The 23,925-nt window shown below is 33.7% G+C and overlaps 3 protein-coding genes across 4 annotated transcripts; 1 reads left to right on the forward strand and 2 right to left on the reverse strand.

Annotated features, from left to right (window-relative positions):
- Nucleotides 1-288: 288 nt before the first annotated feature.
- Nucleotides 289-2,982, reverse strand: LOC100805065 (uncharacterized). Its single transcript, XM_003523831.5, has 5 exons — nt 2,841-2,982; nt 2,658-2,730; nt 2,176-2,541; nt 801-1,141; nt 289-664 (listed from the first exon to the last, which is right to left on the reverse strand). Exons 1-5 carry the CDS (start codon nt 2,910-2,912, stop codon nt 446-448), a joined length of 1,071 nt encoding a protein of 356 aa, XP_003523879.1. The 5' UTR covers nt 2,913-2,982; the 3' UTR covers nt 289-445.
- A 3,104-nt stretch (nt 2,983-6,086) lies between these two features.
- Nucleotides 6,087-8,119, forward strand: LOC100807192 (allene oxide synthase 1, chloroplastic). Its single transcript, XM_003523834.5, has one exon. It carries the CDS (start codon nt 6,335-6,337, stop codon nt 7,898-7,900), a length of 1,566 nt encoding a protein of 521 aa, XP_003523882.2. The 5' UTR covers nt 6,087-6,334; the 3' UTR covers nt 7,901-8,119.
- Nucleotides 8,120-16,351: 8,232 nt separating this feature from the next.
- On the reverse strand, nt 16,352-22,514 carry LOC100809858 (wall-associated receptor kinase-like 14). 2 transcript variants are annotated; one of them, XM_003523837.5, is made up of 4 exons: nt 21,341-22,514; nt 18,446-18,520; nt 17,696-18,281; nt 16,352-17,429 (listed from the first exon to the last, which is right to left on the reverse strand). In XM_003523837.5, exons 1-4 carry the CDS (start codon nt 22,104-22,106, stop codon nt 16,718-16,720), a joined length of 2,139 nt encoding a protein of 712 aa, XP_003523885.1. In that variant the 5' UTR covers nt 22,107-22,514; the 3' UTR covers nt 16,352-16,717. The 2 variants fall into 2 exon arrangements, with proteins under 2 accessions (XP_003523885.1, XP_006578002.1); XM_006577939.4 differs by having other exon boundaries at nt 18,449-18,520; nt 21,341-22,513.
- Nucleotides 22,515-23,925: the final 1,411 nt, after the last annotated feature.

Raw genomic sequence — 23,925 nt, forward strand, 5'->3', positions numbered from 1 at the left:
ACTAAAAATAATGAAATCTCGTTTTCAGTGTTTTCAGTTGAAACCAAAAATCTCATTTTGGGTAAAATGAAAATGTGATAAAGAATGTAATTTTAAACAAATCTAAAAATACATTTTCTTTTGAAAACACATTTTCAGTATTTTTATTTCTTGAAAGTAGAAAATAAGAAATCAAATCAAACATGTTTTCAAAATTTTAATCTTTTGAAAATGAAAACAATTTTCAGAAAATGAAAATAAAAAATGAAAATGCAAACCAAACATACCCTTAATTTTCTTAGTAAATAAGGGCATTACATTTAAGAAATAAAAAATGAAAGAGATGGGGCAACAATTTTTTTAATGAAAAGCCTGCATTGAAGTTAATCAACTAATAGTGCCCGTGCCTTACAGATAAAAATGTTACGCAAATATATACAACACTCTTCCCTAATTCACGCTAAACTCAGTAATGATCTGCTACAGGTCTAGAAGGGAATAGCCTCAAAAGAAATGTCATCAATGACCAAAGGCACACAATCCCCAGTACTTGGAAGGTGATTAACATTGCGAACAAAGCTCCACTTCGTTCTACCAATTCAGGGCCCGCAGGAAGCCCCTTCATAGAGAATAACAACTTCTCGGCAAAATTAGCAGCTTTTGTAAGCTGATATAGTCTGTATACCTAGCAAAACAATTTAGAATATTACAAACTAATTACAGGTAAAGCCAAATTACAGTTACACCCCTGCCATCTGTTGACAGAAGAGTCAAGCTGCATCGAATCTTAAATCAATCTAAAATCAAACAAATAGACAAACCTCAAATATAACCGGGACTAGAGGCCAGCAAGATGACCCACGATTGTCCAAAGCTTTCTCAAATGCAATTTGTGCAACACAGCCAACTAAAAATGGAGTTATAGCAACAAATGCTGCAATGCGAATTGCTGACCATGTCACAAACAAAAGAATGAGAGGAGCAATAATCTTCAAACCCATGGTGAAGAAAGCAGAGAATAGGTATCCTCTGAGGCCAGTAATAAGACCCCATCTTTTTGAGCTGTACTGCAAATACGGCCTCTGGACACAATCAGTCACATGCAAGAATGTCGCTAGTCCAATGTAGAACAGGACCTCGTGAGAGAATATAGTCACAATATCTGCATTTTATTGGTAATAGAAATGTGCATAAGAGATGCTAGTATAAGGCTCTTACAAAATCAAAGCTATGAAAATTACAGAACTCCATTCAGACATCCAAACTAATTTTAATAGCAAATTCAACTTCTTTGTCCAAAGACATAGCTCAGCAGTACACTGTCTAACAGAACGCTATGGAAACACAATTTTACCAAAATAACTAAAAGTTATACAAGCAACAAAGGGTTCAATTCAATCTTCAATATGTGCTAGTGAGAATTCTACCAACAGGTAAGTGAACTAATTATTTTTACTTAAGCCTACATCCACACCACCAATAACCTCCAGAAATACAGCAAAATGCAAGGGGAATGCAATAGCATGAGACATTGTCATTTTTTCAACATCTTTTGTGCTTTTGTCTAAGAATTTCTTTTCACATAAAATGTCAGAGTTCTTTGACATTGTTCTTCCCCGTATGTTTGGTTTGAGATTGGTAGGATAATCAGTGAGGGTTAGGTTCTCGATTTTCCCAGTACATAGACAGACAAATACTAGATACGTAATAATTTCTGTACCTAATCAGAGGACTGCATTGGAAGTGAGACTGCTGACCACTAGGTTCTCGATTTTCCCAGTACATAGACAGACAAATACTAGATACGTAATAATTTCTGTACATAATCAGAGGACTGCATTGGAAGTGAGACCGCTGACCACTTGAAAGAAATTGTATAAATTTAATTAAGGTTTTGATAAAAAAAAATAATGAGATGATTTTGAAATTTGGATATCACTCTGCGACTTATATTGAGCGAATAACTAATTTGGTATTAACAGCAGCAAGAAATCTTAACAATGTAGCATAATGCAGACAAAATAGAGGGGTGGCATCACATTTAATTATGAACACAACTACACTCATCCTATGTTTTGGTAGTTTTTTCAAAGTTTGACTTTCTGCAACACATACAACTACCATCCAATTTCAAGAACATAAGGGACAAAATTCAAAGACAGTAAGAGAAAGCACAAAGTTGTATCCATTCCATACCTATTAAAATCACATTATTAAGGAAAGCTTCAACCACATTGTCAACAAAAAACTGTGGCAAAATCAAAGACGCTATGAACGCAGCAGGAGCTAAGACCCATAAGAAAGAGCCACCCTTTCCTTCAAAGGGGGAAGATTCCAATTTCCCTTCTTCTACAGATTGGTGTGTCAGGCCACAAAAAGAGACGGAACCTGATTTACCATGAAACGGTTCCGCCCCGTTAAATGTAGTAACGGGCACACTAGAACTTTGTTTTGGATGAACTTCCAAGCCACCGTTTAAATTGGAATCAGAAGAATGTACAAGAAGCCTCTGGAATTTGCTCAATCCCAAAAGTGAAGGCTCTTTAATCACCCATTTTAAACCTGTAATAAAAAAAAATCAATTTGTTGAATTTTCTGGTGTAAACAGAGACCCAATATACAAACAACAAATTCAATTTTGTGGTGTAATTCTGAACCGGAAAATGCAGCACCCATACATTTTGAGGCGTTTCCGAAGTGAAATCTTTGTCTTTGATTTGTGAATGGAGCGCGGATTCCAAACGCTGGTGACTGCGAATAAACATTAACGAATAGGTGAATAGTATTCGAGAATAGCAGAGAAGAGTTAGAATGGTAACATAGAAAAATTGATTCGGAGGTGTGGGTTAAGGTTTACTCACTGATAGAATACGATGATTGGAAGAGTGAAGTGGTTGAGAGGGAAGAGCGCAACAAAGGGTCTGAAGTTCCATCACTCACTTTTTAGGGTTTTAGAACTATGAGCTTACCCCCCTGCTTCTAAAACCCCTTGTGAGAGTAATTTTACATAATTTTTTATTCTTTAATTCTTTTTTAATAACTAGAAATCCTCTACGTAGTTAATACTACTAGTATAAGCTAAATCTGCACGTAGTGCATTACAGATAAAATCTGGTACTACCTCAAACATAAAAAAATTATCCAATAATTACATTCCATGCTTAACTAAATTATCAGCAACTTAGTTAGCTTCATGTAAAACATGAACCCAAATAATGTCTTTGGTGTTGATGGATATTATAGATAATTTGTACCAAACTATAATAAGGATGCGAAAAACAACATCATTTAATCATCTAGCTTAATGCTACTTGAGAATTAGAATATATTTTAGGATAAAACATGTTTGTCATTTTAATAAATATTTGAATTTTGTATTTGTTTTTTATTAAAAACATTTTTTTTTATTTTCTGATAAAATAAAATTTTATTTTTTATACTTGACATATTTTCTTAGTGTTTAATAATTAATATATTTTATGGCAATTCTTGATAATTTTTTTCATTTGTTATTGATCTCTTTGAAAAAAATTAATAACATATTTTTTTATTAGTGAGTAAATATAAAATTTGTTAATTTATCATGAATTAAAAAAAGTATTAAGGATTAAAAATAAAAATTATTATTTTATTAGAAACTTGATTAAAAAAATTTCTTTTATAGAAAGTAAACACAAAATTCAAATTATTTATTAGAGATGAAAATATATTTTAGTTTATATTTTAATACAACGGAAACCTATTTTTCAGGTTAATTTCAAACTATAAAAAAAAAAATACTCTACAACTATTTTATATTCACGTACTATCAAAGTTTGGTATCTAGTATTTAGTACTCAAATTAATGGGTTTGCATTGTGTAAACTATTTTATATTCACATTTTAATAAAATTTAGCTATTTTAGTTTTTTTTAATCATCATTAATTATATTTTTATCACTCATACTAAATTATAAATTTAACTGAATTAAAGGTGGTCATAATATCAACACTTAATTGATATTAAAGTCAAATGTGACAACAATTTTTATAACTTCTTCTTTGAAAAGGAGGTGATCTTCAATACAATTACTTTGTTATGACATTACTCCAATCATTAACCGTGCCTTCAACATCCTCTATTGCAATTCAAGTGTGATGGGCAGTGTGTACAAGATTAGAAAACGCATTCATCTTTATATATATATATATATTTTTTTTTTTTATTCATTTACCTTTGTATGGTTCATGAATGATTACTGGTGATTTTAATTTTATGCAAGTAATTAGTTACAACCTACTATATGAACTAAGGACTAGTTTTTGGAGTTAGTCCATCCCTGCAAGATTGCGATCCTTTGTCCCAATATAGCACTACATAACTTTTAGAACATAAGTGACATAAGATGACTCGATGTTATTCGTACTTTTCTTTCCCTTATCATTGACCGTTTGCTAAGATACCAAACTCAATGTTTGAAGGCACCCTTCTCTTTCAAGAGGGTTTGCTACACATCAAGTCCTAGCAAGGTTTTACACTTTGCATTGAAATAAATCGTATGTTCCAATGCTTGTGTGGGCTTTCATCAATTCCTTTGAATTTCATTCTTGCAAATGTATTCCCAAGCGGGATATTTATTAATGGTGAATTTTTTAATATTTAATTTTATTTAGTCAGCAAGGAATTACGTTTTTTAGAGAGAAAACAAGGGATTGCTATGTACTAAAACTTTCGTGTAAGGAGTATTGTTAAAAATTATATGTTTTTTTGGTTCTTTCGACAAAGTTAAAAATTAGATGTTTGGTTATTAAAAGTTTGAACACTTGTATATTTTTGGTAAAAAAGTTTGAACAGTCTTTTTTCCAACTACTTAAATGGTTGTTTGCACGAAAAGTTTTTCAAACTTGCTAATTTTCAGAAACAGCATTACTTTTATCACCTTTTCGAGGCTAGGTCAAACAATTTAATTTTCATTCTTATGTTTTCTTTTATACTATCTTCGATAGACTTTTCCAAAAAAAATCCATTACTTTATATGCTTAAAATCAATCATAATTTCCTATAAGAAAATCAATCATAAAGACTAATATTTTAACAAAACCGTAAAATAAACAGTACCACTGCCTTATTTTATATATCACTTTAAAAGTTGTATTTTGTCTCAAAATTTGTCACTTTAAACAATCAAGAAATTAGCAATTACTCCTATCTTTTTTCACAGTATATTTATTTATTATTATTTTACTCAAATATCAAATTAATGTAGAATTACTTTCTAAATTTTTTAATGAGGTTATTTTAGTTAAACAGGTAGTAGGGCATACTCCATTATTAATGCATCAGGTCCATTTTTTTTTTGGTAAATAAAAAGGTCTATTTTTTTTAATGCATTAGGTCTATTTAAGACTTTGCTAATATGTTCATTCTTATCTTGATTTCAAAACGTGCGCGCACGTTCAACGAGAATACTTCTTTAATTACTACTTGTTAATATGTTAATTACCAGTATTTACTTTATGATGATACTCCTCTATTATTTATTATTTTTTAATCAATACCTCTTTTAAGCTTGAACAAGAAACTACTTATTTTCTTTACAATTATATATCTATCCATAGAGCATTCAAAATGAGTTTAAACTTGTGGGTCGATTGGGATCATCACGGGTTTTGAGTCGGGCTGGACCAGATCCAAAAAGCAAAGTCAAACTAAACCAAATACTAGTGTCTCTATTTTATTTTTGTTCCCTTCGTATTACAAATGGTTGCTGCCGGCACGCAAGTTCATACTTTTAAAGATGAAAGCTACAACTCGTTGAAATTTGGAGTTACAGTTGAAAATAGAAATGTTGGTTAAAATATTAATGAGAAATAATTAAATTGATAGAAAAATAAAGAAAAGATAATTTTAGAATAATAATATAAATAATTGATAAATTTAATGTGATTAATTAAATTAATTATTTTTTAAAAGAATATGAATTAATAATCTCCATAAAAGTTCAGAATAAGAATAGTCACCCCTCTATCGCTATAGAAAAAGCATTGCTATAGCATTTGTCATATTAAAATCCTTCTTCCTCGTATTGTAGTATTTTCTTTTTCTTGTCTCTTCAAAGTGTAGACACTTGTATACAAGAAGAAGAAGAGTTCTAAGTATGAACACGTGCAAAAATCACGACTGAGGTTTTCTATTTTCAGAAGTCATCTACCATTATTTAATGCCAAAAAGTTCAGAATAGTCACTCCTCTAGCAATATATAAAAAACACCATTGCTATAATAGAACTGTTGTCATCTTAAAATCCTTCTTCCTCGTATACTATATATTGTTGTTCTTGCATTTAATTAAAGTGTGATCAGATCACACAAATTAAATGACATCAATTACCTCTGCATCCCTTCCTTTGCTGCAACTCCAATCTTCATTGAAGAGAAAACCCTGCAACTTGAAGAGCTCCACCACCATGCGTCGTTTTACAACCAAAGCCTCAGCCTCTGAAACGACGTCGGCGGCTGCGCCAGCGCCCGAGCCCAGCAAGCTTCCCATGCGAAAGATCCCAGGAGATTACGGTCTCCCTTTCATAGGACCCATCAAAGACCGCCTTGACTTCTTCTACAACCAAGGGCGCGACAAGTTCTTCCAATCCCGCGCCCAAAAATACAACTCCACCGTGTTCCGCGCCAACATGCCCCCCGGCCCCTTCATCGCCTCCAATCCAAACGTCATCGTTTTGCTCGACGCCAAAAGCTTCCCTGTCCTTTTCGACGTCAGCAAAGTCGAAAAGCGTGACGTCTTCACCGGCACCTTCATGCCCTCCACCCAACTCACCGGCGGTTACCGAATCCTCTCCTACCTGGACCCCTCCGAACCCAGACACGAACAACTCAAGCGCCTCTTGTTCTTCCTCCTCAAATCCCGAAGCAGCCACGTCATCCCCGAGTTTCATTCAAGCTACACAACCCTCTTTGAAACCCTGGAGAATGAGCTTGCTAAGGAAGGCAAGGCTAGCTTCCAAACCGCCAACGACCAAGCTGCGTTTAACTTCCTCGCTCGCGCGCTTTATGGCACCAACCCCTCCGACACAAACCTCGGACGCGACGGCCCAAGCATAATCCAAACATGGCTTTTGTTCCAGCTCGGCCCAATTATGACCTTGGGCCTTCCAAAATTCCTGGAAGATCCCACTCTTCACACCTTCCGCATCCCTCCTTTTCTGATAAAAAAAGATTACAAGAGACTCTACGATTTCTTCTACGAGTCCTCCGGGTTCGCGCTTGACGAAGCGGTGCGTTTAGGAGTTCCCAGAGAAGAAGCGTGCCACAACCTTTTATTCGCCACGTGCTTTAATTCCTTCGGGGGAATGAAGATATTCTTCCCCACTATTCTGAAATGGGTTGGGCGTGCGGGGGTGAAACTTCACGCTAGGTTGGCGGAGGAAGTGAGGGCCGCCGTTAAGTCAAACGGCGGGAAGGTGACGATGGCGTCGATGGAGGAAATGCCGTTGATGAAGTCGGTGGTTTACGAGGCGTTTCGGATAGAGCCGCCAGTGCCGCTGCAGTACGGGAGGGCGAAGAAGGAGTTGGTGATTGAGAGCCACGAGAATGCGTTCGTGGTGAAGGAAGGGGAGATGCTGTTCGGGTTTCAGCCGTTTGCGACAAAGGATCCGAAGATATTTGAGAATGCGGAGGAATTTGTGGCGGATCGGTTTGTGGGGGAGGGAGAGAAGTTGCTCAAACACGTGCTTTGGTCCAATGGGCCTGAGACCGAGGGACCCACCCTTGGGAACAAGCAATGTGCAGGGAAGGATTTTGTGGTGTTGTTCTCTCGGCTTCTGGTGGTGGAGTTCTTTCTTCATTATGATTCCTTTGATGTCCAAGTGGGGAATTCATCTTTGGGTTCTTCCCTTACCTTCACCTCCCTCAAGAAAGCAAGCTATTAGATATTATTAACTTTGCATGAGCTTTCAATATTCATATTTTTAAACATTTTGATTAATACTTATGTATACTAGTTTCTATCTTTTTATCATGTTATTGTGTTATTGTACTTGTAATGTACATTTGTTTAGAACTGGGTGTTTCTTATTTGGTACGAGAGAGAAGAGCATGGAAAATAGAGAATAAGACTTTAGCCATTTACCCATTTCCAGACTCATATTGACCATACATGCCGGGGTTCAACTGTTCAACTTGAAATTAACTTCTTATAAAAGTTTGGTTTTCTCTCTAAATTTGTATTAGTTTTTTTTTTCTGAATTTAAAAAAATTACTACCTCTTGTACTTTTTTATAAGAAGATCTAAATTAAAAGTATGACTTTTTATAAGGTTAAATTTAAAATATCTTATGCATTAATTATTTTTTTTAATAAAATTATAGTTAATTAAAGGTAGTTACAGAATGATGTGATAGATTAACAAACCAATTGGTTGATTTTATTTACAAAAGTATTTTTGAAAAAAAATTATATTAAGTTAGAACGGATCTGATGTTCTAAACTAAATTAATTTTTTAATTGTAATAAATTAATTAATTAGATCTTATAATAAAGAGAACGGTAATATTTAATCCTCATAATTTAAAATAGTCTACTTTTGATCTTTTAAGGTTATTTTTCTTTATCATTTTCATCCCCGTGATTAAAATTAAAAGTGGACTATTTCTAAATTAAAAGTTGAAAATAATCACGTTTAGGTAAAAAAAATACTAGGTTCAAATTTAGTGAATATTTAATCCTACAAATTTTCTGACTGGTATTTGTGCAGCTCGTTTCTCCATGTTTTGTGCAATTTTTTTTTTCTAAAACATATTTAATATGAAAATATAAATAATACTAGTTCCAGTTTTTTTTTTATAAGAAATAAATTTTAATGTAAAATGCACCAGAGGTAATCTGAAATATTGAGTTACGTACGGATTGCATGAATCATAGCTGGGAAGTTTTTATTGAAGATAAAATTTTAATCATGATTCCACCATGTATGCCAATACATCTGTGATTGGTTAAAGCAATTTTTTCTTTCCTTTCGTATCTGTTTTCTCGTAGCAAATCGCAAGGTTCATTTTTTATTCACTTTGTGCATGACCTTTCCTCGTCTTGGATTCTAGTTGTGAATGGTGTTAAACATTAACGTGGTTACTTTCAGATGTCTGAAGAGACAGCAAGCTTTTAGATATTTTTATCGACTTTATACGTACTTGTAAGTGTAACGTAGCTTTATCATTTTGGTTTTAGTTGGGAATGGCCAATCATTCTGGACATGGTTTCATTTTCGTTTGACCCAGATTATTAGTACATTACATCTTTATGTTTCAATTAAATTATCTTTTAGAAAGATATTACGTTCTTAATTATTTGGATGTTAACAAGACGGAGGAGCCAGTGAACAAAGCGTTGCATGCCCTCCATCAATATTTATGTGATAGCCACCAATCGGCATGCATGGAAGGAGGAAGACCGGTTCATAGCCTGGTCATACGATCCGATGTTGCTCTTTATGTATGCAAGTTGCCCGAGTGGCGCTTAGGCTTCGAAGCAGTGTGAAACTCTAGGGTTTTGATTTGATAAAGGTTTCGTTGACGTTTTAAACCCGCAAAATGGGGCAGAGAGATTCTTACGTACGTAACAAGTTTTAGCATGTTTATATTTAGGGCCACATTGTGAGTTTTTTAATTTTTTATTTTTAAAATAAAATGTATTTCACAAAGATACTTTTTATTTTCTCTATCTCCCACTGTTATGAACAACATTATCATCATCACACAAAAATATCTTAAAATACTTTTAATAGGATTTGACATTTTTAAAATGAGTACTCTATTTTAAAACTAAAAATTAAAGTTAAAGTTTAAAAACTAAAAATTAATTATTATTTTAATTTTTTAAAAAACTCAATTAAAAATCACTTCAAATGAGGTCTTAAGTTGTTGTAAAAAATTCTATTAAATCGTACGTCCTTCTCATCTTCCTTTGTAAAAGGATTTTTCTATTTTCAACTTAATAGAATTTTTTTATTGACCCAATTGGAAGTATGTTAGTTATAAATTAATATTGCAAACCCTAAAAAGCAGCTAAATGAGAGAATTTTTGTCCAAATTATGATAAGGAGTACTCTAAATGCCAATTAATGCTGGATATATTAAAACAAGTAATAAATTGAATATATGAGAACAAAAATGTGCACTAACATAGCGTGCTTTTCTTTTAAAGACACTAACACATTGTTTAGTACTGTAAGACAGATTTACATTATTAGAGATAATAATAAATTATGAACAGTGATTTGTGATTAGTTACTAATATAAAACTTTTTTATATTATGCTATTAAACTCATTTAATATTATTTAACTCTAAAATTCAAGTTATTATAAAAAAGTATTTAATCGTGCATACTTATCGACGTGGATTTTTGACAAAAAAAACGACGTGAATTTTAAGATATATAACTCTCACAAAAAGACAAACCCGGAGGTTTGCGTGACTAGCTAGTCCCAGCATTTAGATTGGATAAAATCATATACCTTACTTTTGTAGGATGCACACATATTCTCCCTCAAGCTTAAGGTTAAATATCTGAAGAAACATGAAAAATGATAGTGAGGATCACCCATTTTACCTGGGTGTACAAGTGACAATAGCGGATTGATGGTGATGATCATACTTGGAGCTTTTTTCTTTGATTTTCCAATGGTTTTGGAGTGAGCTTTTTGTGCTTGAATGGTGGAGTGGAAGTGACTCTATGTATGATAATAAACTTTCTGAATTATAAGATGTCTGAAAAATATTAGGTGCAGTACTAGCTAGTTGAAGGGAAGACCACAATCCGATTCAAAAGTTGAAAGTATAATTGTTAGGATGGCCTTCTCATTTTAACACGAATGAAAGATTGTTCTCATAATAAAATTTTGTAAATCTCTTATATATTTTAAAACTCCAAGCATAATATTTCGTGAATAAATAGTTGAGGAGTGTTAATAATACACCTCTTTAAATACATTCTCTCTAATTATTAAAATGTATTGAAAATTATAAAATTAGGAGAGTATAAACAATGACTAAAGATAAACAATATTTAAAGTAAACATATGTTTATCATTAAGATAAAAGCAATTTCTTCTACTCTTTTTTTTAAAAAAAATATTTTCTTCTCAAAATTTACTTTTACAATATTAATTTTTTCAAAAAACTAATATCTTTAACAAAATTTAAAGAAACTTTACATCCCAAGCAGGAGGATCGGAGCAACATAATAATAGTCAATGTTAGCCAGTACGTTTGGTTAACTTCTGGTACTATGTTTAGCCCATCTTCATCACTACGTCTCCATTTACTATTAGTCTTTAATTTTCATCAAATACGAAATCATCTGTATTCAAAGAAGTAGGATCATCTATAATGGGGGAACTGTTCTAGACTTCTAGTGAATGAAGTTAGTCACTTATAAAGTGAAAGAAGATATTTATACTTATTGTCGAATAATATCTGAAACATGATTTTTTTTTCAAGGAAAAGCATTATTATTTTTAAAGAAAGATACTTGTGACTTGTGAGAGAGAGAAAATATATAAGTGGGGAATGGAAAATTGCAGCCGTTAATTGAACTTTTTCTTTTCCGATCATTGAACGGTTTTTATATATTTTTTGTTACATGACCGGTTTATATTTATTAACTTATACGTATAATTTTTATTTTATCAAAGGCTAAACCATTGGTCACGATTGAGATCCCCAGCCAAGGGATTTTAATCCGTCATTCGATGTACAATTCAATTCGAAAACCACGAACAGGAAAAACCTACCTTCTCAAATTCGTTAACTGCATAAAGCTTATTGAACAGGAGTGTGAGTGGGACACAACTTTACACGATATGTTGCGCATTGTCTTCCACTCATTGGTGTAATTAGTAGATCCAAGAGTGTAAAAAATGGAAAGAGATGATGAAGATAATTTGGTTATTTTTTCATTCAGAATCATAGAGACAATATATACACAAATACATATCTCTAATTAGATGATTCTGCTTTTATAACTCAGCGATCTATTCCTACAATCAAGTCATTCTAATATGACTAACTATTATCATATTTAAAACAAGAATCATGAGATACAATTAACTCTCATAATAATAAGAATCATAAGATATTGACTTTTTTAACACTCCCTCCCAAGTTGGAGAGTGGATATCAAGAACTCCCAACTTACGCTTCATTGTAAGAAAGGATTCCTTCCCTAGTGGTTTAGTGAACACATTGACAACTTGTTCTGTTTAAGAAACATACTCGGTTGCAACTAAACCATCTTGAATTTTATCACGAATAAAATGACAATTTATCTCTATATGTTGAGTTCTTTCATGAAATACCGGATTAGACGCAATGTGAAGAGCTGCTTTGTTGTCACAATACAACAGTGCTGCCCTTGAGTGCAATATCCCAAAATCCTTCAACAATGAACGTAGCCAAGACAACTCACAACATGCGCCTTTCATAGCTCTATATTTTGCTTCAGCTAATGATAAAGAAACTGTCTTTTGTCTTTTTGTTCGCCAAGAAATTAGAGAGGATCCCAAAAAAACACAATACCTAGTAGTTGATTTTTTGGATATTGGACAACCTTCCCAATTTGAATCACAAAAAGCACGTAAAGATAAATCATTTTTGGAAGAGAAAAATAAACCTTGACCTGGATTGTTCTTTAGATATCGCAATATTTGCATAACGGCTTCCATATGAGGTTTGCGAGGAGCATGCATGAATCTACTCAATATGTGCACTGAGTAGGTGATATCCAGATGAGTAACAGTCAAATAAATTAGGTGACCTACAAGTTGCCTATATGGGGATGGATCTTTCAACAATTCTCCTTCATGTGACAATTTTACATTTTGCTCCATGGAAAAATTCACAGGCTTAGCTCCCAAACATTCTCCATCTTTTAGAATTTCCAAAGCATGCATATTTTCTTTGCGAAATGAATATACCTTTCTTTGACCGAGAAACCTCCATTCCCAAAAGATACTTCAAGTCACCCAAATCTTTAATCTGGAATTGATTATGCAAAAACTTTTTAAGAGCAATTATGGCATTGGGATCATTACTAGTTATGAGGATGTCATCAACATAGATCAATAAGGCAGTAAATAATTTGCCTTTATTACATGTAAACAATGAATAATCTGCTTTTGATTGAATAAATTCAGCACCTTGAATAGCTGTAGAGAACTTGGCAAACCATTGGCGAGAGGCTTGTTTTAATCCATATAAGGATTTATTGAGGTGACACACAAGGTTCTCCCCCTGTCGCTGAAAACTAGGAGGAAGAGACATATAAAGTTCTTCAGAAAGATCTCCGTGAAGAAATGCATTGTGGACATCAAGTTGATGAAGTGACCAATTTTGAGCAGCTACCAAAGCTAATAAACAACGTATTGTAACCATTTTAGCAGTAGGTGAAAAAGTGCCATGGTAATCAATCCCTTCAAGTTGTGTGTAACCTTTTGTTACTAACCATGCTTTATAGCATTCAAGAGAACCATCTTATATGCACTTGATTTTGTAGACCCAACTACAACCAATAGCTTGCTTTCCAGGAGGGAGATGTGTGAGAAACCAAGTATTATTGGCCTTTAAAGCAGCCAACTCAGATTGCATTGCTATTTGCCAATGAGATTGGGAAGCAACTTGTTCATAACATGTAGGTTCAACATCATTAGTAATAGTAGCAATAAAGGATCTATGTTGTGGTGAGTAACAATCATATGAGATAAAATTGCAGAGAGGATATCATGTACCTTTACTTGGAAAAGATGATGAGAATGACAATGATTCGGGAGAACTTACTTGATTACAAACATAATCATTCAAGGCTATAGGGGGGACATGAGCTCTTTGAGAACGACGCAAAAGGATTGTTGGAGAAGCAATAGTGGCAAGGTTAGATTCTGCATGTGTTGGCTGGATGGGTGAGGAATCTAAGACAACAATGGGTAGGACAGAATCTGTTTTAGTTGGGGAAGGAAAAATGGATTCGCAGGAAATAATATCCTCGTGGAAAATAACATCACGACTAGTGAAGACTTTATTGGTTTCAATATCATATAATTTGTAAGCTTTCTGACCAATTGGATAACCAATAAAAACACATTTGGTGGCACGAGGAGCAAACTTATGGGGTACATGAACATTTGTAGCATAAGCTAGACATCCGAAAACTCTAAGGTGGGAATAAGAGGGAATTTTTTTATAAAATTTTTCGAAAGGAGTTTGGTGAGAAGGTATAGGTGTGGACAACCTATTAATTATATGAACAACAACAGAGATACATTCTGCCTAAAAGTGTAAAGGGAGATGAGATTGAAAACTAAAAGCTCGAGTTGACTCAAGGATATGTTTATGTTTGCGCTCAACCACCCTATTTTGATGAGGTGAGTAAATGCAAGAATGTTGATAATTAGTGCCCTATTGGGGAAAAAAATCTCGCATAGAGAAAAACTCTCCTCCATTGTCAACTCGAATATTTGTTATTGTAGTATTGAATTTGGTTTTCTCATATGAGAAAAAATTGGTTAGAAATTTTTGTCTCACTTTTATGATGCATTAGAAAAACCCAAGTAAAACGAGAAAAGTCGTCCATAATAGTCAAAAAATATTTTGCACCAGAAAGGGGAGGAACTTTGAAAGGCCCCCAAATATCACAATGTATTAATTCAAAAGGTTTATCAGAGGAAATGGAACTTGTGGAAAAAGGAAGCCTAATTTGTTTTGCAAGAGCACAAACAGTACAATCATTATTTTGCTTGAAAGGGAAATGAAGGAGGTTTTTGGCCATAAAGTCTAATTGAGAAGAGGATAAGTGTCTTAGACGTTTATGTCACAATATACTTGAGGTGTTTGAAGTGGAGGCAGCTTTGATGGTATTTACTTTGTGTGTCTTATTCATCGAAACCAAGTAATAGAGTCCATCTAGTTGTTCACCTAAACCAATTGTCATCCCCCTCATCAAATCCTGCAAAATACATAATTGAGGGAAAAAAATTACTGAACAATTTAATTCTCTTGTGACTTGACTCACAGACATCAAATCCACCTTACAAGATGGTACCCCAAGTACATTCTTCAAAGAAATAATAGGACTCAAAGGTAAATTTCCAGTAGAAATAATTGGAGCTTGATCTCCATTTGGCATAAAAATTGGTGGTAAAGAATTGTTTTTTTTTACTGTTGACAAGTAGAGATGGAGAGGAAGTTATGTGATTTGTTGCACCACTATCAATTATCAACTTGGGTGCGGATAATCCTGAAGAAAAATTGACATTATTTTCCTTGGGAGCAGCTGGTGGAGATGCTCCATTGCCCTGCATAATAGACAAAATTTGTTGTAATTGTAATTCAATCAATCCATTCATAAGGGGTTGAACATGTGCTGATGAGACCATTTCAGGATGATCGAAATGGTGAAGAGAGTAAGAGCTATTGGAATCAGATTTGTCTCCATCGTTAGCCATAATGATTTAGAAAAAAAAAAGTTTGGAAGGTAAAAAAATGGGAAAGAGAGAAAGCAGATCGTTACTGCTCTGATGCCATGTAAAAAATGGAAAGAGAATATGAAAATAATTTGGTTGTGTTTTCATTCAGAATCATAGAGACAATATATACACAAATACATATCTCTAATTAGATGATTATACTCCTACAACTCAACAATCTATTCCTACAATCAAGTCATTCTAATATGATTGATTATTACCATATTTAAAGCAAGAATCATGGGATACAATTAACTCTTATAATAAATAATAAGAATCATAAAATATTGACTTTCCTAACAAAGAGGTCAAGAGGAAATGACAAATGGGCATCTAAAGTCTAAACATCATATCCATAACCCTAAGAAATACTTTTTATTCTTCCCTCTAATATCATGAGAAGTTTCTTTTCACATGAGATGAGATGCATAGGTTGGCTTTCTCTATTTTGTTCTGTTTTTGCTACTAAGCTTTTCATGAATAAGGTGATATGTAGTTCGCATTTTGGTAAGCAATCTCAATATCTCATGCACCAGAGATTCTTTCTTCAATATTATATGGGAGAGTAACCGATTTGTATCAAACAATTTTTTTTTTACCGAGTGAACAACAATTTGGGGCGAGTGCAAGTGAAGCAAGCAAGCTTATTACTCTCCGAAGCAACAAGTAAAAAGCAACACACAAATCTAAGAAGTAAGGCAAGCAAGAAGAAGCACGCGAAGAAATTAGAAGCACAAGGACAAGGCACACGAAGAATGCGTAGGAAAGGATTATGTTTAGGGAAAAATTAAAAAAGTCCGAATAGTCATTTTACAATTTAGAACTCCATCTAGCACCATCCTAAATCTAGGAGGACAAAAACAAGATTAAATAATGAAATGGAATGGATTAAGTTTTATCTTCTTCAATGTCATTTTTACAAATTATATAAACAACAGAATAACTTTTCCATTTTCCTCCATTCCACTCTTTACCGTTAATCTAAACATAACCTAAGGTAATTCCTAGTTCTTAACATTTGTCTCATGGATTTGGTTAATTTTTTCCATAAACTATATTTCTCCTAAAATGTGACTTCATAACACAAAAGATGCTATCCCTGTGCAAATGCATGTCCTTCAAAGCCACCTTAGTGAGAAATGAATTCATGTTTGTTTGTTTGCCTCCTTCGAGGTAATTCAAATGATTTACAAACAAACTATTCGATAAAAACAAAGAGCTGTCTTGGCTGATCAATCAAATGACTTGCTTGGAAAACTATTCGATGAAGGAGAACTCTGCTCACTCAACCACAGCTCTTGGTCTTGCACCGAGACCGGTGAGTTACTATTGGGCCTTTGTAATGACATTAAATGAACAGGCCCAGTTTGGAGCTTGAGGTGGCCTTTACCCTTTGCCCCTCCAGCATTCTTCATTCCGGTGCTTAGTGGTTTCTCACTTTCATTTGAGGAGGAAGAGCAAGAGGACAATTCCGTTGAGGTTGCACAATTGTTGTCTCCCATTGTTGTCCACCTACTCAAACTAAGTTGCTCTAACTCTGAAGCCACTTCTGTCATCGAAGGCCTCATGTCCCTATGGAACGCAAGGCATCTGAATGCAAGCTCAGCCACCTTGTGTATGGAGGAAAGAGTCCATGCGTCACTTCTTGCTTCGGCTTCAAGGAATGGGTCTATAATCTCATTTAAAAGCCCTTTCCCGATCCTATCCGCAGCAAGAGAAGCCAGGTTCACTTCGTTATGTGGGCGTGAAAAGTCCACCACTTTCTGTCCCGTTATGATCTCAACAAGAACAACACCCAAGCTATACACGTCGCTCTTGTCAGAGAGGTGAAAGTCTTGATGGTACTGTGGATCAACGTAGCCGGGGGTTCCTTGTGGGGCTGTCGAAATGTGGGATATTTCGGTCATCCCAAGTCTAGAAAGACCAAAATCTGCAACTTTGGACCTGAAACAAAAACGATCCATGAACACCTTGAGCTAATATACACACAGAGAGAAAAAGATAGATTTGATAGCTAGGTAACATGATATGTCAAGTAGAGATATAAAAGCAATTATGAAAAATTATTAACTATTTCTTGTAAATTGAAAATCTGAATTATATATTGTGTGAAGAATGGTTGGGACCATGGATACATTATGGTTTCTAAGAAATGAGAGATGCCAATAAAGTGATCATATATATATACATATATATATCATTACTCGTACCTGAAATTGTAGTCCAAGAGTATGTTACTGGACTTGATGTCCCTGTGGTAAATGGGGGGACAAATGGCTGAATGAAGATGTGCTATGGCTTGTGCAGTTTCAGTGGCAATCGTGAGTCGAACTGGCCAAGGAAGACCACTCCCTCTCTCCTTCTGCAAATGCTGACTCCGTGTTCCATTGGGCATGAACTCGTACACTAGGATTTGTTCTCCGTATTCAATGGAGCAACCCAACAAACGAACTAAATTGGTGTGGCTCACTGAAGAAAGGAGCTTGATCTCGTTCATTACTTGCTCAATACTGTCAGTGTCTCTGTGTTTTATCCTTTTGATGGCAACCCATTCATCGTTGTAGAGTTTCCCAGCATAAACAGTCCCGTATGCTCCAGTTCCAAGCCGTTGCTTCTCTGAGAAACTATTCGTGGCTTTCTCAATGTCTTTGTAGGGATAGATAGGAACACTATTGTTGCCAGTGGCTTCGGTTAAACGCCTTTTCGTGCTCTTTGTCACTCTCAATTTGGAGCGTCGGCGGTAGAAACAACATAGTGAACCCAAAGTAACCATCAGTGAAACGCCAATAACAAACCCTGTAAATTAAGTTTCCGCAATGTTCGCCAATGAGTAACTATATATTACTGGTTAATTTGCATCTGAAGCTAATCAAAGTGAACGTTGAAGAGCAATAAGATAGTGGTTGATGATAATTCCTAATCTTAAACGGTTTTGGAAACATGAAATAAGCACAAGTTACCACCAATTAAGACTATGAATCTCGTTGTTCCTCCACATCGACCAGACATGTACTTCGCTGGGTTGCATGACGAGGCTGTGGGATACAAGCACAAAAATCACATGAAACGATTAGTAAGCCAACAATTAATGTTAAAAACTAGAGTGAACTAAATGTTAAAATCCATTGAGTTAACATCGAAAATAGAGTTTTGAAATCAGCAAGGTAACTGCAATGAGTATGTACATCATACAATTGATTTTAAAGACTGACCCGACATGTGCTCATTATTAGTACATTAAAATAAACTAATATATATATATATATATATATATATATATATATATATATATATATATATCACATTTTTTTTTAAATATCACTTGAAAAAAAGATAGCATTATCTACTTTCTTTTCATATTCAAATGAGGAAAAAAATCGGTTTCTTTCTTTATTTACTTTTTCCTTTTATTTCCTCTCATTCTTCATCATGATGTACAGTTAGTTTCGGCAAATGTTGATTTGATATCCAAGAGGATATATATAAAGGAAAGAGAGATAGAAAAAAGAAAAAAAAAAGAAGGAAAAAGTAGTAATAACTATGAATCTATGATACATAAAATATAATAGAATATATGGCATATAAAATAGGAAGTTAGGGAAAAATATGAACATTTGGAACCCTATAATTTTTTTCTTGATCCTGCTAATATCTCAGGATTGCATGCAAAATAATTGGCAAATCTATCTCTGCATTGTTGATGTCAAGGAAAAATATAAACATTCGGAACCCTATAATTTTTTTCTTGATCCTGCTAATATCTCAGGATTGCATGCAAAATAATTGGCAAATCTATCTCTGCATTGTTGATGTCAAACTCAAACTTCAAATCCAGACTTACAGGTTAGGCGGATGTCTCTATCTTCATTCTTTATTTACAAATTTTAAGAGAAGGAAGAAAAGAAAAAGAGGGAGAATTGGAGTAATAAATTTTTTAAAAGTGATTATATTTTGATAATAAATTTTTTAAAATATTCAATCAATAATTTTTTTATCTTTATAAATTAAATTATCTCTTTTTTTTAAGTTGTAGAGAATTCAAGGTTGTTATTGAAACATTTTTCAAAATTCAATTGCATGTTTACTGGACTCTCTGGTCACACAGCAGAGATTAATTTTCGGAACTCTTAAACAACCATAGTTGTAACGATGCAGTTCCTGTAGAGTGAGAGTATATTTTGAAGAATGAAATTACTTAAATCTATTAACTAAAATATCAATAGTTTTTTTTACAGGAAAACAATGAATAGTTAAAATTATGATGAAAGTTAAATATGTGTATAATAAAATTTGAAATTAATTATTATCTGATTAATTGATTTTAATTAACAGCTATAAATATATTTTTTAAAATATTTAATTACAAAGAAATAGGTTAATAAGTGAGGATTTGAATAATTTATTTAAGAGCATAAACTAATGAATAGTTTTAATATTTATACATTTTTCTTAGCATAAGTATTTAAGCTTGATTTTAAACATATATAAATGATAAATTTTTTCAACAAAGAAAGAAGTAATTTTTCCCTTTTTATCACATTTTATTATTAATTTTTTACTTATTAGTTTAAAAATATAAAAAAAATTTATAATATAAGATATTAAATATATTTAATTTTATAAAATGTTAAGAAGACAAAATTATTCCAAATTTAAACCTTTTTATGAAACCCTCGTTAAGACTTTCAATGACTTTAACTATAAAGACTGTTCAACCGTCTTTGTATCTTCTTTAGAACTGTCTTCGTTTAGTTTTTTTGCAGTATTAATTGTGACTTGTCAGCTTAATTAATAAAATTTTGGATTTATTATTATAAAGAATTACAACTAACCTATTTAAAAAAATAGAGAATTTTAGGTGAAACTTCCTTTTCTTGTGGGCATCGAACTCTTCCAAGTTCCAATTAATTTTCACATATATAGACAAAAAGGGGAGAAATATAAACAAAATGAAAAGCCACTCACGGAGCAAATTATGGAAAGAAAATTTGACCACTTGGCTAAATGATTAGTCTGGTTGACTTAAATTCCCCGTAATCATGGCTGCTCCAATAAATTAATTGACACGCATGTTTCAGGTCCAATATATTGGTTGCTGCCGGGTCCTACTCTTGCTTCCTTTATCAATTGATTGATGGCATCTTTCCATACTCATTCGCACATTATTTTATATCTATGTATTTTTTACTATATTATTATAATAATTCGGTTTATCGTTTTAGTTAAATTCTTCCATTTATGTCTAATGCGAGATATATATGTAGATATAGACAGACACAGCACACAACAAAACTAAGAGAATTTTGAATTAGAAAGAAACATGATTTTTTTTTTTATCGTATATATGTGTGTATGATTGTGGCTGGCTACTTAATAATGTATAAAACAAATCATTTTCATCACGGAATTATTTCCAATAAACAGAACTAAAAGTCCGTGATCACCTTATGTCAGCAATCATCATCAGAGTAATATGCGGGATTTAAATTACTTAAGTTTGTGCAAGAATTCAAAGCAAACAAAGAAAAACGTTAAGCTTAAATTAAACCTCAGCATTATTTATTTATTGGAGGTGAAGCTTTAACTTTATCGTGAATACTACTAATTACTAAAGTAGTACCTCTGCTCCTTAGTATTATTCAAGTCATGATCCAAAAAAAAAGGGATAAAATGTTGTCATTATTTGGCTTATGAACACGACTTGATGAGTAGAGAACAACTGAAGAAGGTTGAATGATGAATCATGAATCATGATGTCTAATCTAACAGATAAAAGCTAAATGAACAAGCCAACATGGAAATCATTGTGCAAGAAAGTCAATCCAAAACAAACGGGGATGAAAAAAAGAACTAACCTTTCTGGCAACCAGTTCCGACCAAAAACCCATCGCCGACGAACCCGTCACGGCAGCGACACCGGAACCCTGGTTTTCTGTCCACCGGCGACTGAAGCGTGGTACAATTGGCGTGATCAGAACATAAACATCGATCTCCCTGAAGCCACCATCCAAGTTCGATTACATTTACACCCAAAGACAAAGGCGCAGTACCCGAAATGTTTTTGATATCTGGCACTGAAAGGGACGACATAAAGTACTTGCACCGGATTTCATCCAACATTCTCTGATCCATGAATCCGTTGGTTATTTTCTCGAAGTAGCAGCTCAATTCGCCGGTGCCGGAGGCGTTGCCACAGCCCACGGATTCGAAGTGGGTCCGCACCAGAGTCTCCGGAATGGAGCAGGGTAAAGGCGTAGCGGTGCAGTTGTCTAAGAGGATCACGTTTCGCGAAGTGGGTGCATATTTGTGGCTGAACAGATGGTGGAAGCTATCGAATGAGCGATTGCATTGGGCTTCGATGCTCACGATCAAGCTGTCTGTGTTGACTTTGACCGGGAATTCTCCGACGGAGGCCACGCCGGCGGTGCAGTTCAGGCGGATTGCGCAGCCGGAGGAGAATCCGAATGGGTAAGGGACGGGTTTGGAGGAACCGCATGTTTGGCGGCACTGGCGGTGGTGGTTCACTTGGCCATTCGTTGTTGGAATAATGAAAAATGCTATTTTCCCCAAAACTAAGATCAGGAACAAGAGAAGTTGTTCTTGTTTTTGTTTAGTGATCATAGCGGAGAATGTTTTAACGAAAGTGGAAAAAGATAGAAATATGTGTTTGATGCAAGAATTTTTGTGTGGAGAATGAGGATGGGAAAGTGCATGCGATTTTGTAGATAGGAGGAGTGGGTATTGATTGGGAAAACGTATGGAGGAAAAAAATGGAATTGGTTGAGAAGACTTGACTAAAGGGGTGGAGGGTTTGTTGTTTCCACGCCTATTTCTTTCTTTGTCTTCTTTTCACATTCGAGAGACAATTGTTTAATGGATAGGAGAAGAGCGTAATAATGACATTAAAATATATATTGTAATAAAACCGTTTCCAACAACATGATGTTTTGAATAATCTTGTGGGTACTGAACTGCTGGTGCTGCTTGCTCACTGGTGGTCCAGTCAACGTTTGAGACGGGGAAGAGTACGTAGGGATGATGGATCCAAGATGAAAGAAAAATGAAGCAAACACTTCTGTTGACATGAATTTCCTTATACTATACTATATTTTTTGGGCAGTTGTAAACTGTCTTGAAAGATAACTTAAGTATCTTAGAAATTACTTGTGAACAATTTTAACATATTTAGTTTGACTTGCTTATAATTTTGAGCAACTGGTTTTCATTTTTTTAATGAAAATATAAATACTTTTTCTTTTCGTTAAATTACACTTTAGGCATTTAAAATATACACAGCTTTTAAAATAGTTCTTAAAAAATATTTTTAAATAAATTCTGATTATGAAAAGTCTTTGGATAGGACTTTTTGTTTAAAGATAATTAACATTTCGTGATTTCAATCAAATTGATGAAAAACTATAAATTATAATTAAAATAACTTGCTTTTTCCCCAATGCTGACATGGGGCACTTCCTTTCAAAAAGATAACAATTAACAACACATATCGTGACAACCAGTTTTGATTAATTTTTTATGTATAGATAAAATTTCAGCAGCTTTTTCTTTTATTTCATTTCACATGAGTGTTTTCCGTAAGATTAGTATTAGAATTAAACATGAATTTAATTGAAATATATTAATAATATAAGATTTTCTTACAATTGTTATTTGATTTGTTTGATATGGATATAGATAGTCTATCTGAGGTAGATTATTTTATTGACGTGTTTGAATGAATCAGAGTTTGGATTTTCTTCTACTGGGGTTGATTGATACTCTGGTACAATAGAGATGCCACAAAATATGAGTGAATATCTGTAAAGACATTGACACTTAAGTTACTAAAAGTTATACAAGAGTGATAATGTGTATTAAAAGCTTACATGTTACAATAACATTAGTGATATATATAGATGTTATAGATGAATTAGATTTTCTCGCATAGGATTCATGGCTACTTGTGTGCATTTATATCATATTTTAATTTATTCTTCATGACGTAGGTTAGTTTTTTTGTTATTGGCGATTACCTTGATCAATATTACTGATTAAGGGTTTACCTTACATTTGGGCATAGGAAAGTCACTATATGGATCGAGCTTAAGCCTGGTTTATTACAATAGAATACACTCAGAACTTTTTTTACAATAGAGAATCAACTCATTTCCTTTGATATGAAAGTTTGAATGCATATAGGAACATCATAAAAAGTAAATTTATTAGGATGATTCTCTAATGGATGACGTGATAAACTATGAGCCACAGTATTTGCTCCTCTTCCCACAAACTTTACAACTAAATGCTGGATGTACATGATGTATTTGGCTAATATATTTCAGCAAGATACCACATTCGGAGATGTTAATTCTGCAATTAGCCAATTGATCCACCAAACCTTTGCAGCCTGACTCGAAATCACTGCCTGATAAGGCTTATCTTC

The sequence above is a fragment of the Glycine max genome, chromosome 4 (assembly GCF_000004515.6).
Source record: "Glycine max cultivar Williams 82 chromosome 4, Glycine_max_v4.0, whole genome shotgun sequence".
NCBI lineage: Eukaryota > Viridiplantae > Streptophyta > Magnoliopsida > Fabales > Fabaceae > Glycine > Glycine max.

Excerpts from the sequence above, each read along its gene's own strand:
- LOC100807192 (XM_003523834.5), top strand. The coding sequence starts at position 6,335 with ATGACATCAATTACCTCTGCATCCCTTCCTTTGCTGCAACTCCAATCT.
- LOC100809858 (XM_003523837.5), bottom strand. The coding sequence starts at position 22,106 with ATGATCACTAAACAAAAACAAGAACAACTTCTCTTGTTCCTGATCTTA. Across the intron at positions 18,282-18,445 it reads ATTCATAGTCTTAATTGGTG|GGTTTGTTATTGGCGTTTCA; the intron begins GTAACTTGTGCT and ends CTTAATTTACAG. Across the intron at positions 17,430-17,695 it reads CTCTTGGACTACAATTTCAG|GTCCAAAGTTGCAGATTTTG; the intron begins GTACGAGTAATG and ends TTTTTGTTTCAG.
- LOC100805065 (XM_003523831.5), bottom strand. The coding sequence starts at position 2,912 with ATGGAACTTCAGACCCTTTGTTGCGCTCTTCCCTCTCAACCACTTCAC. Across the intron at positions 2,542-2,657 it reads CTTCGGAAACGCCTCAAAAT|GTTTAAAATGGGTGATTAAA; the intron begins GTATGGGTGCTG and ends TTTTTATTACAG. Across the intron at positions 1,142-2,175 it reads TAATAATGTGATTTTAATAG|ATATTGTGACTATATTCTCT; the intron begins GTATGGAATGGA and ends AATAAAATGCAG.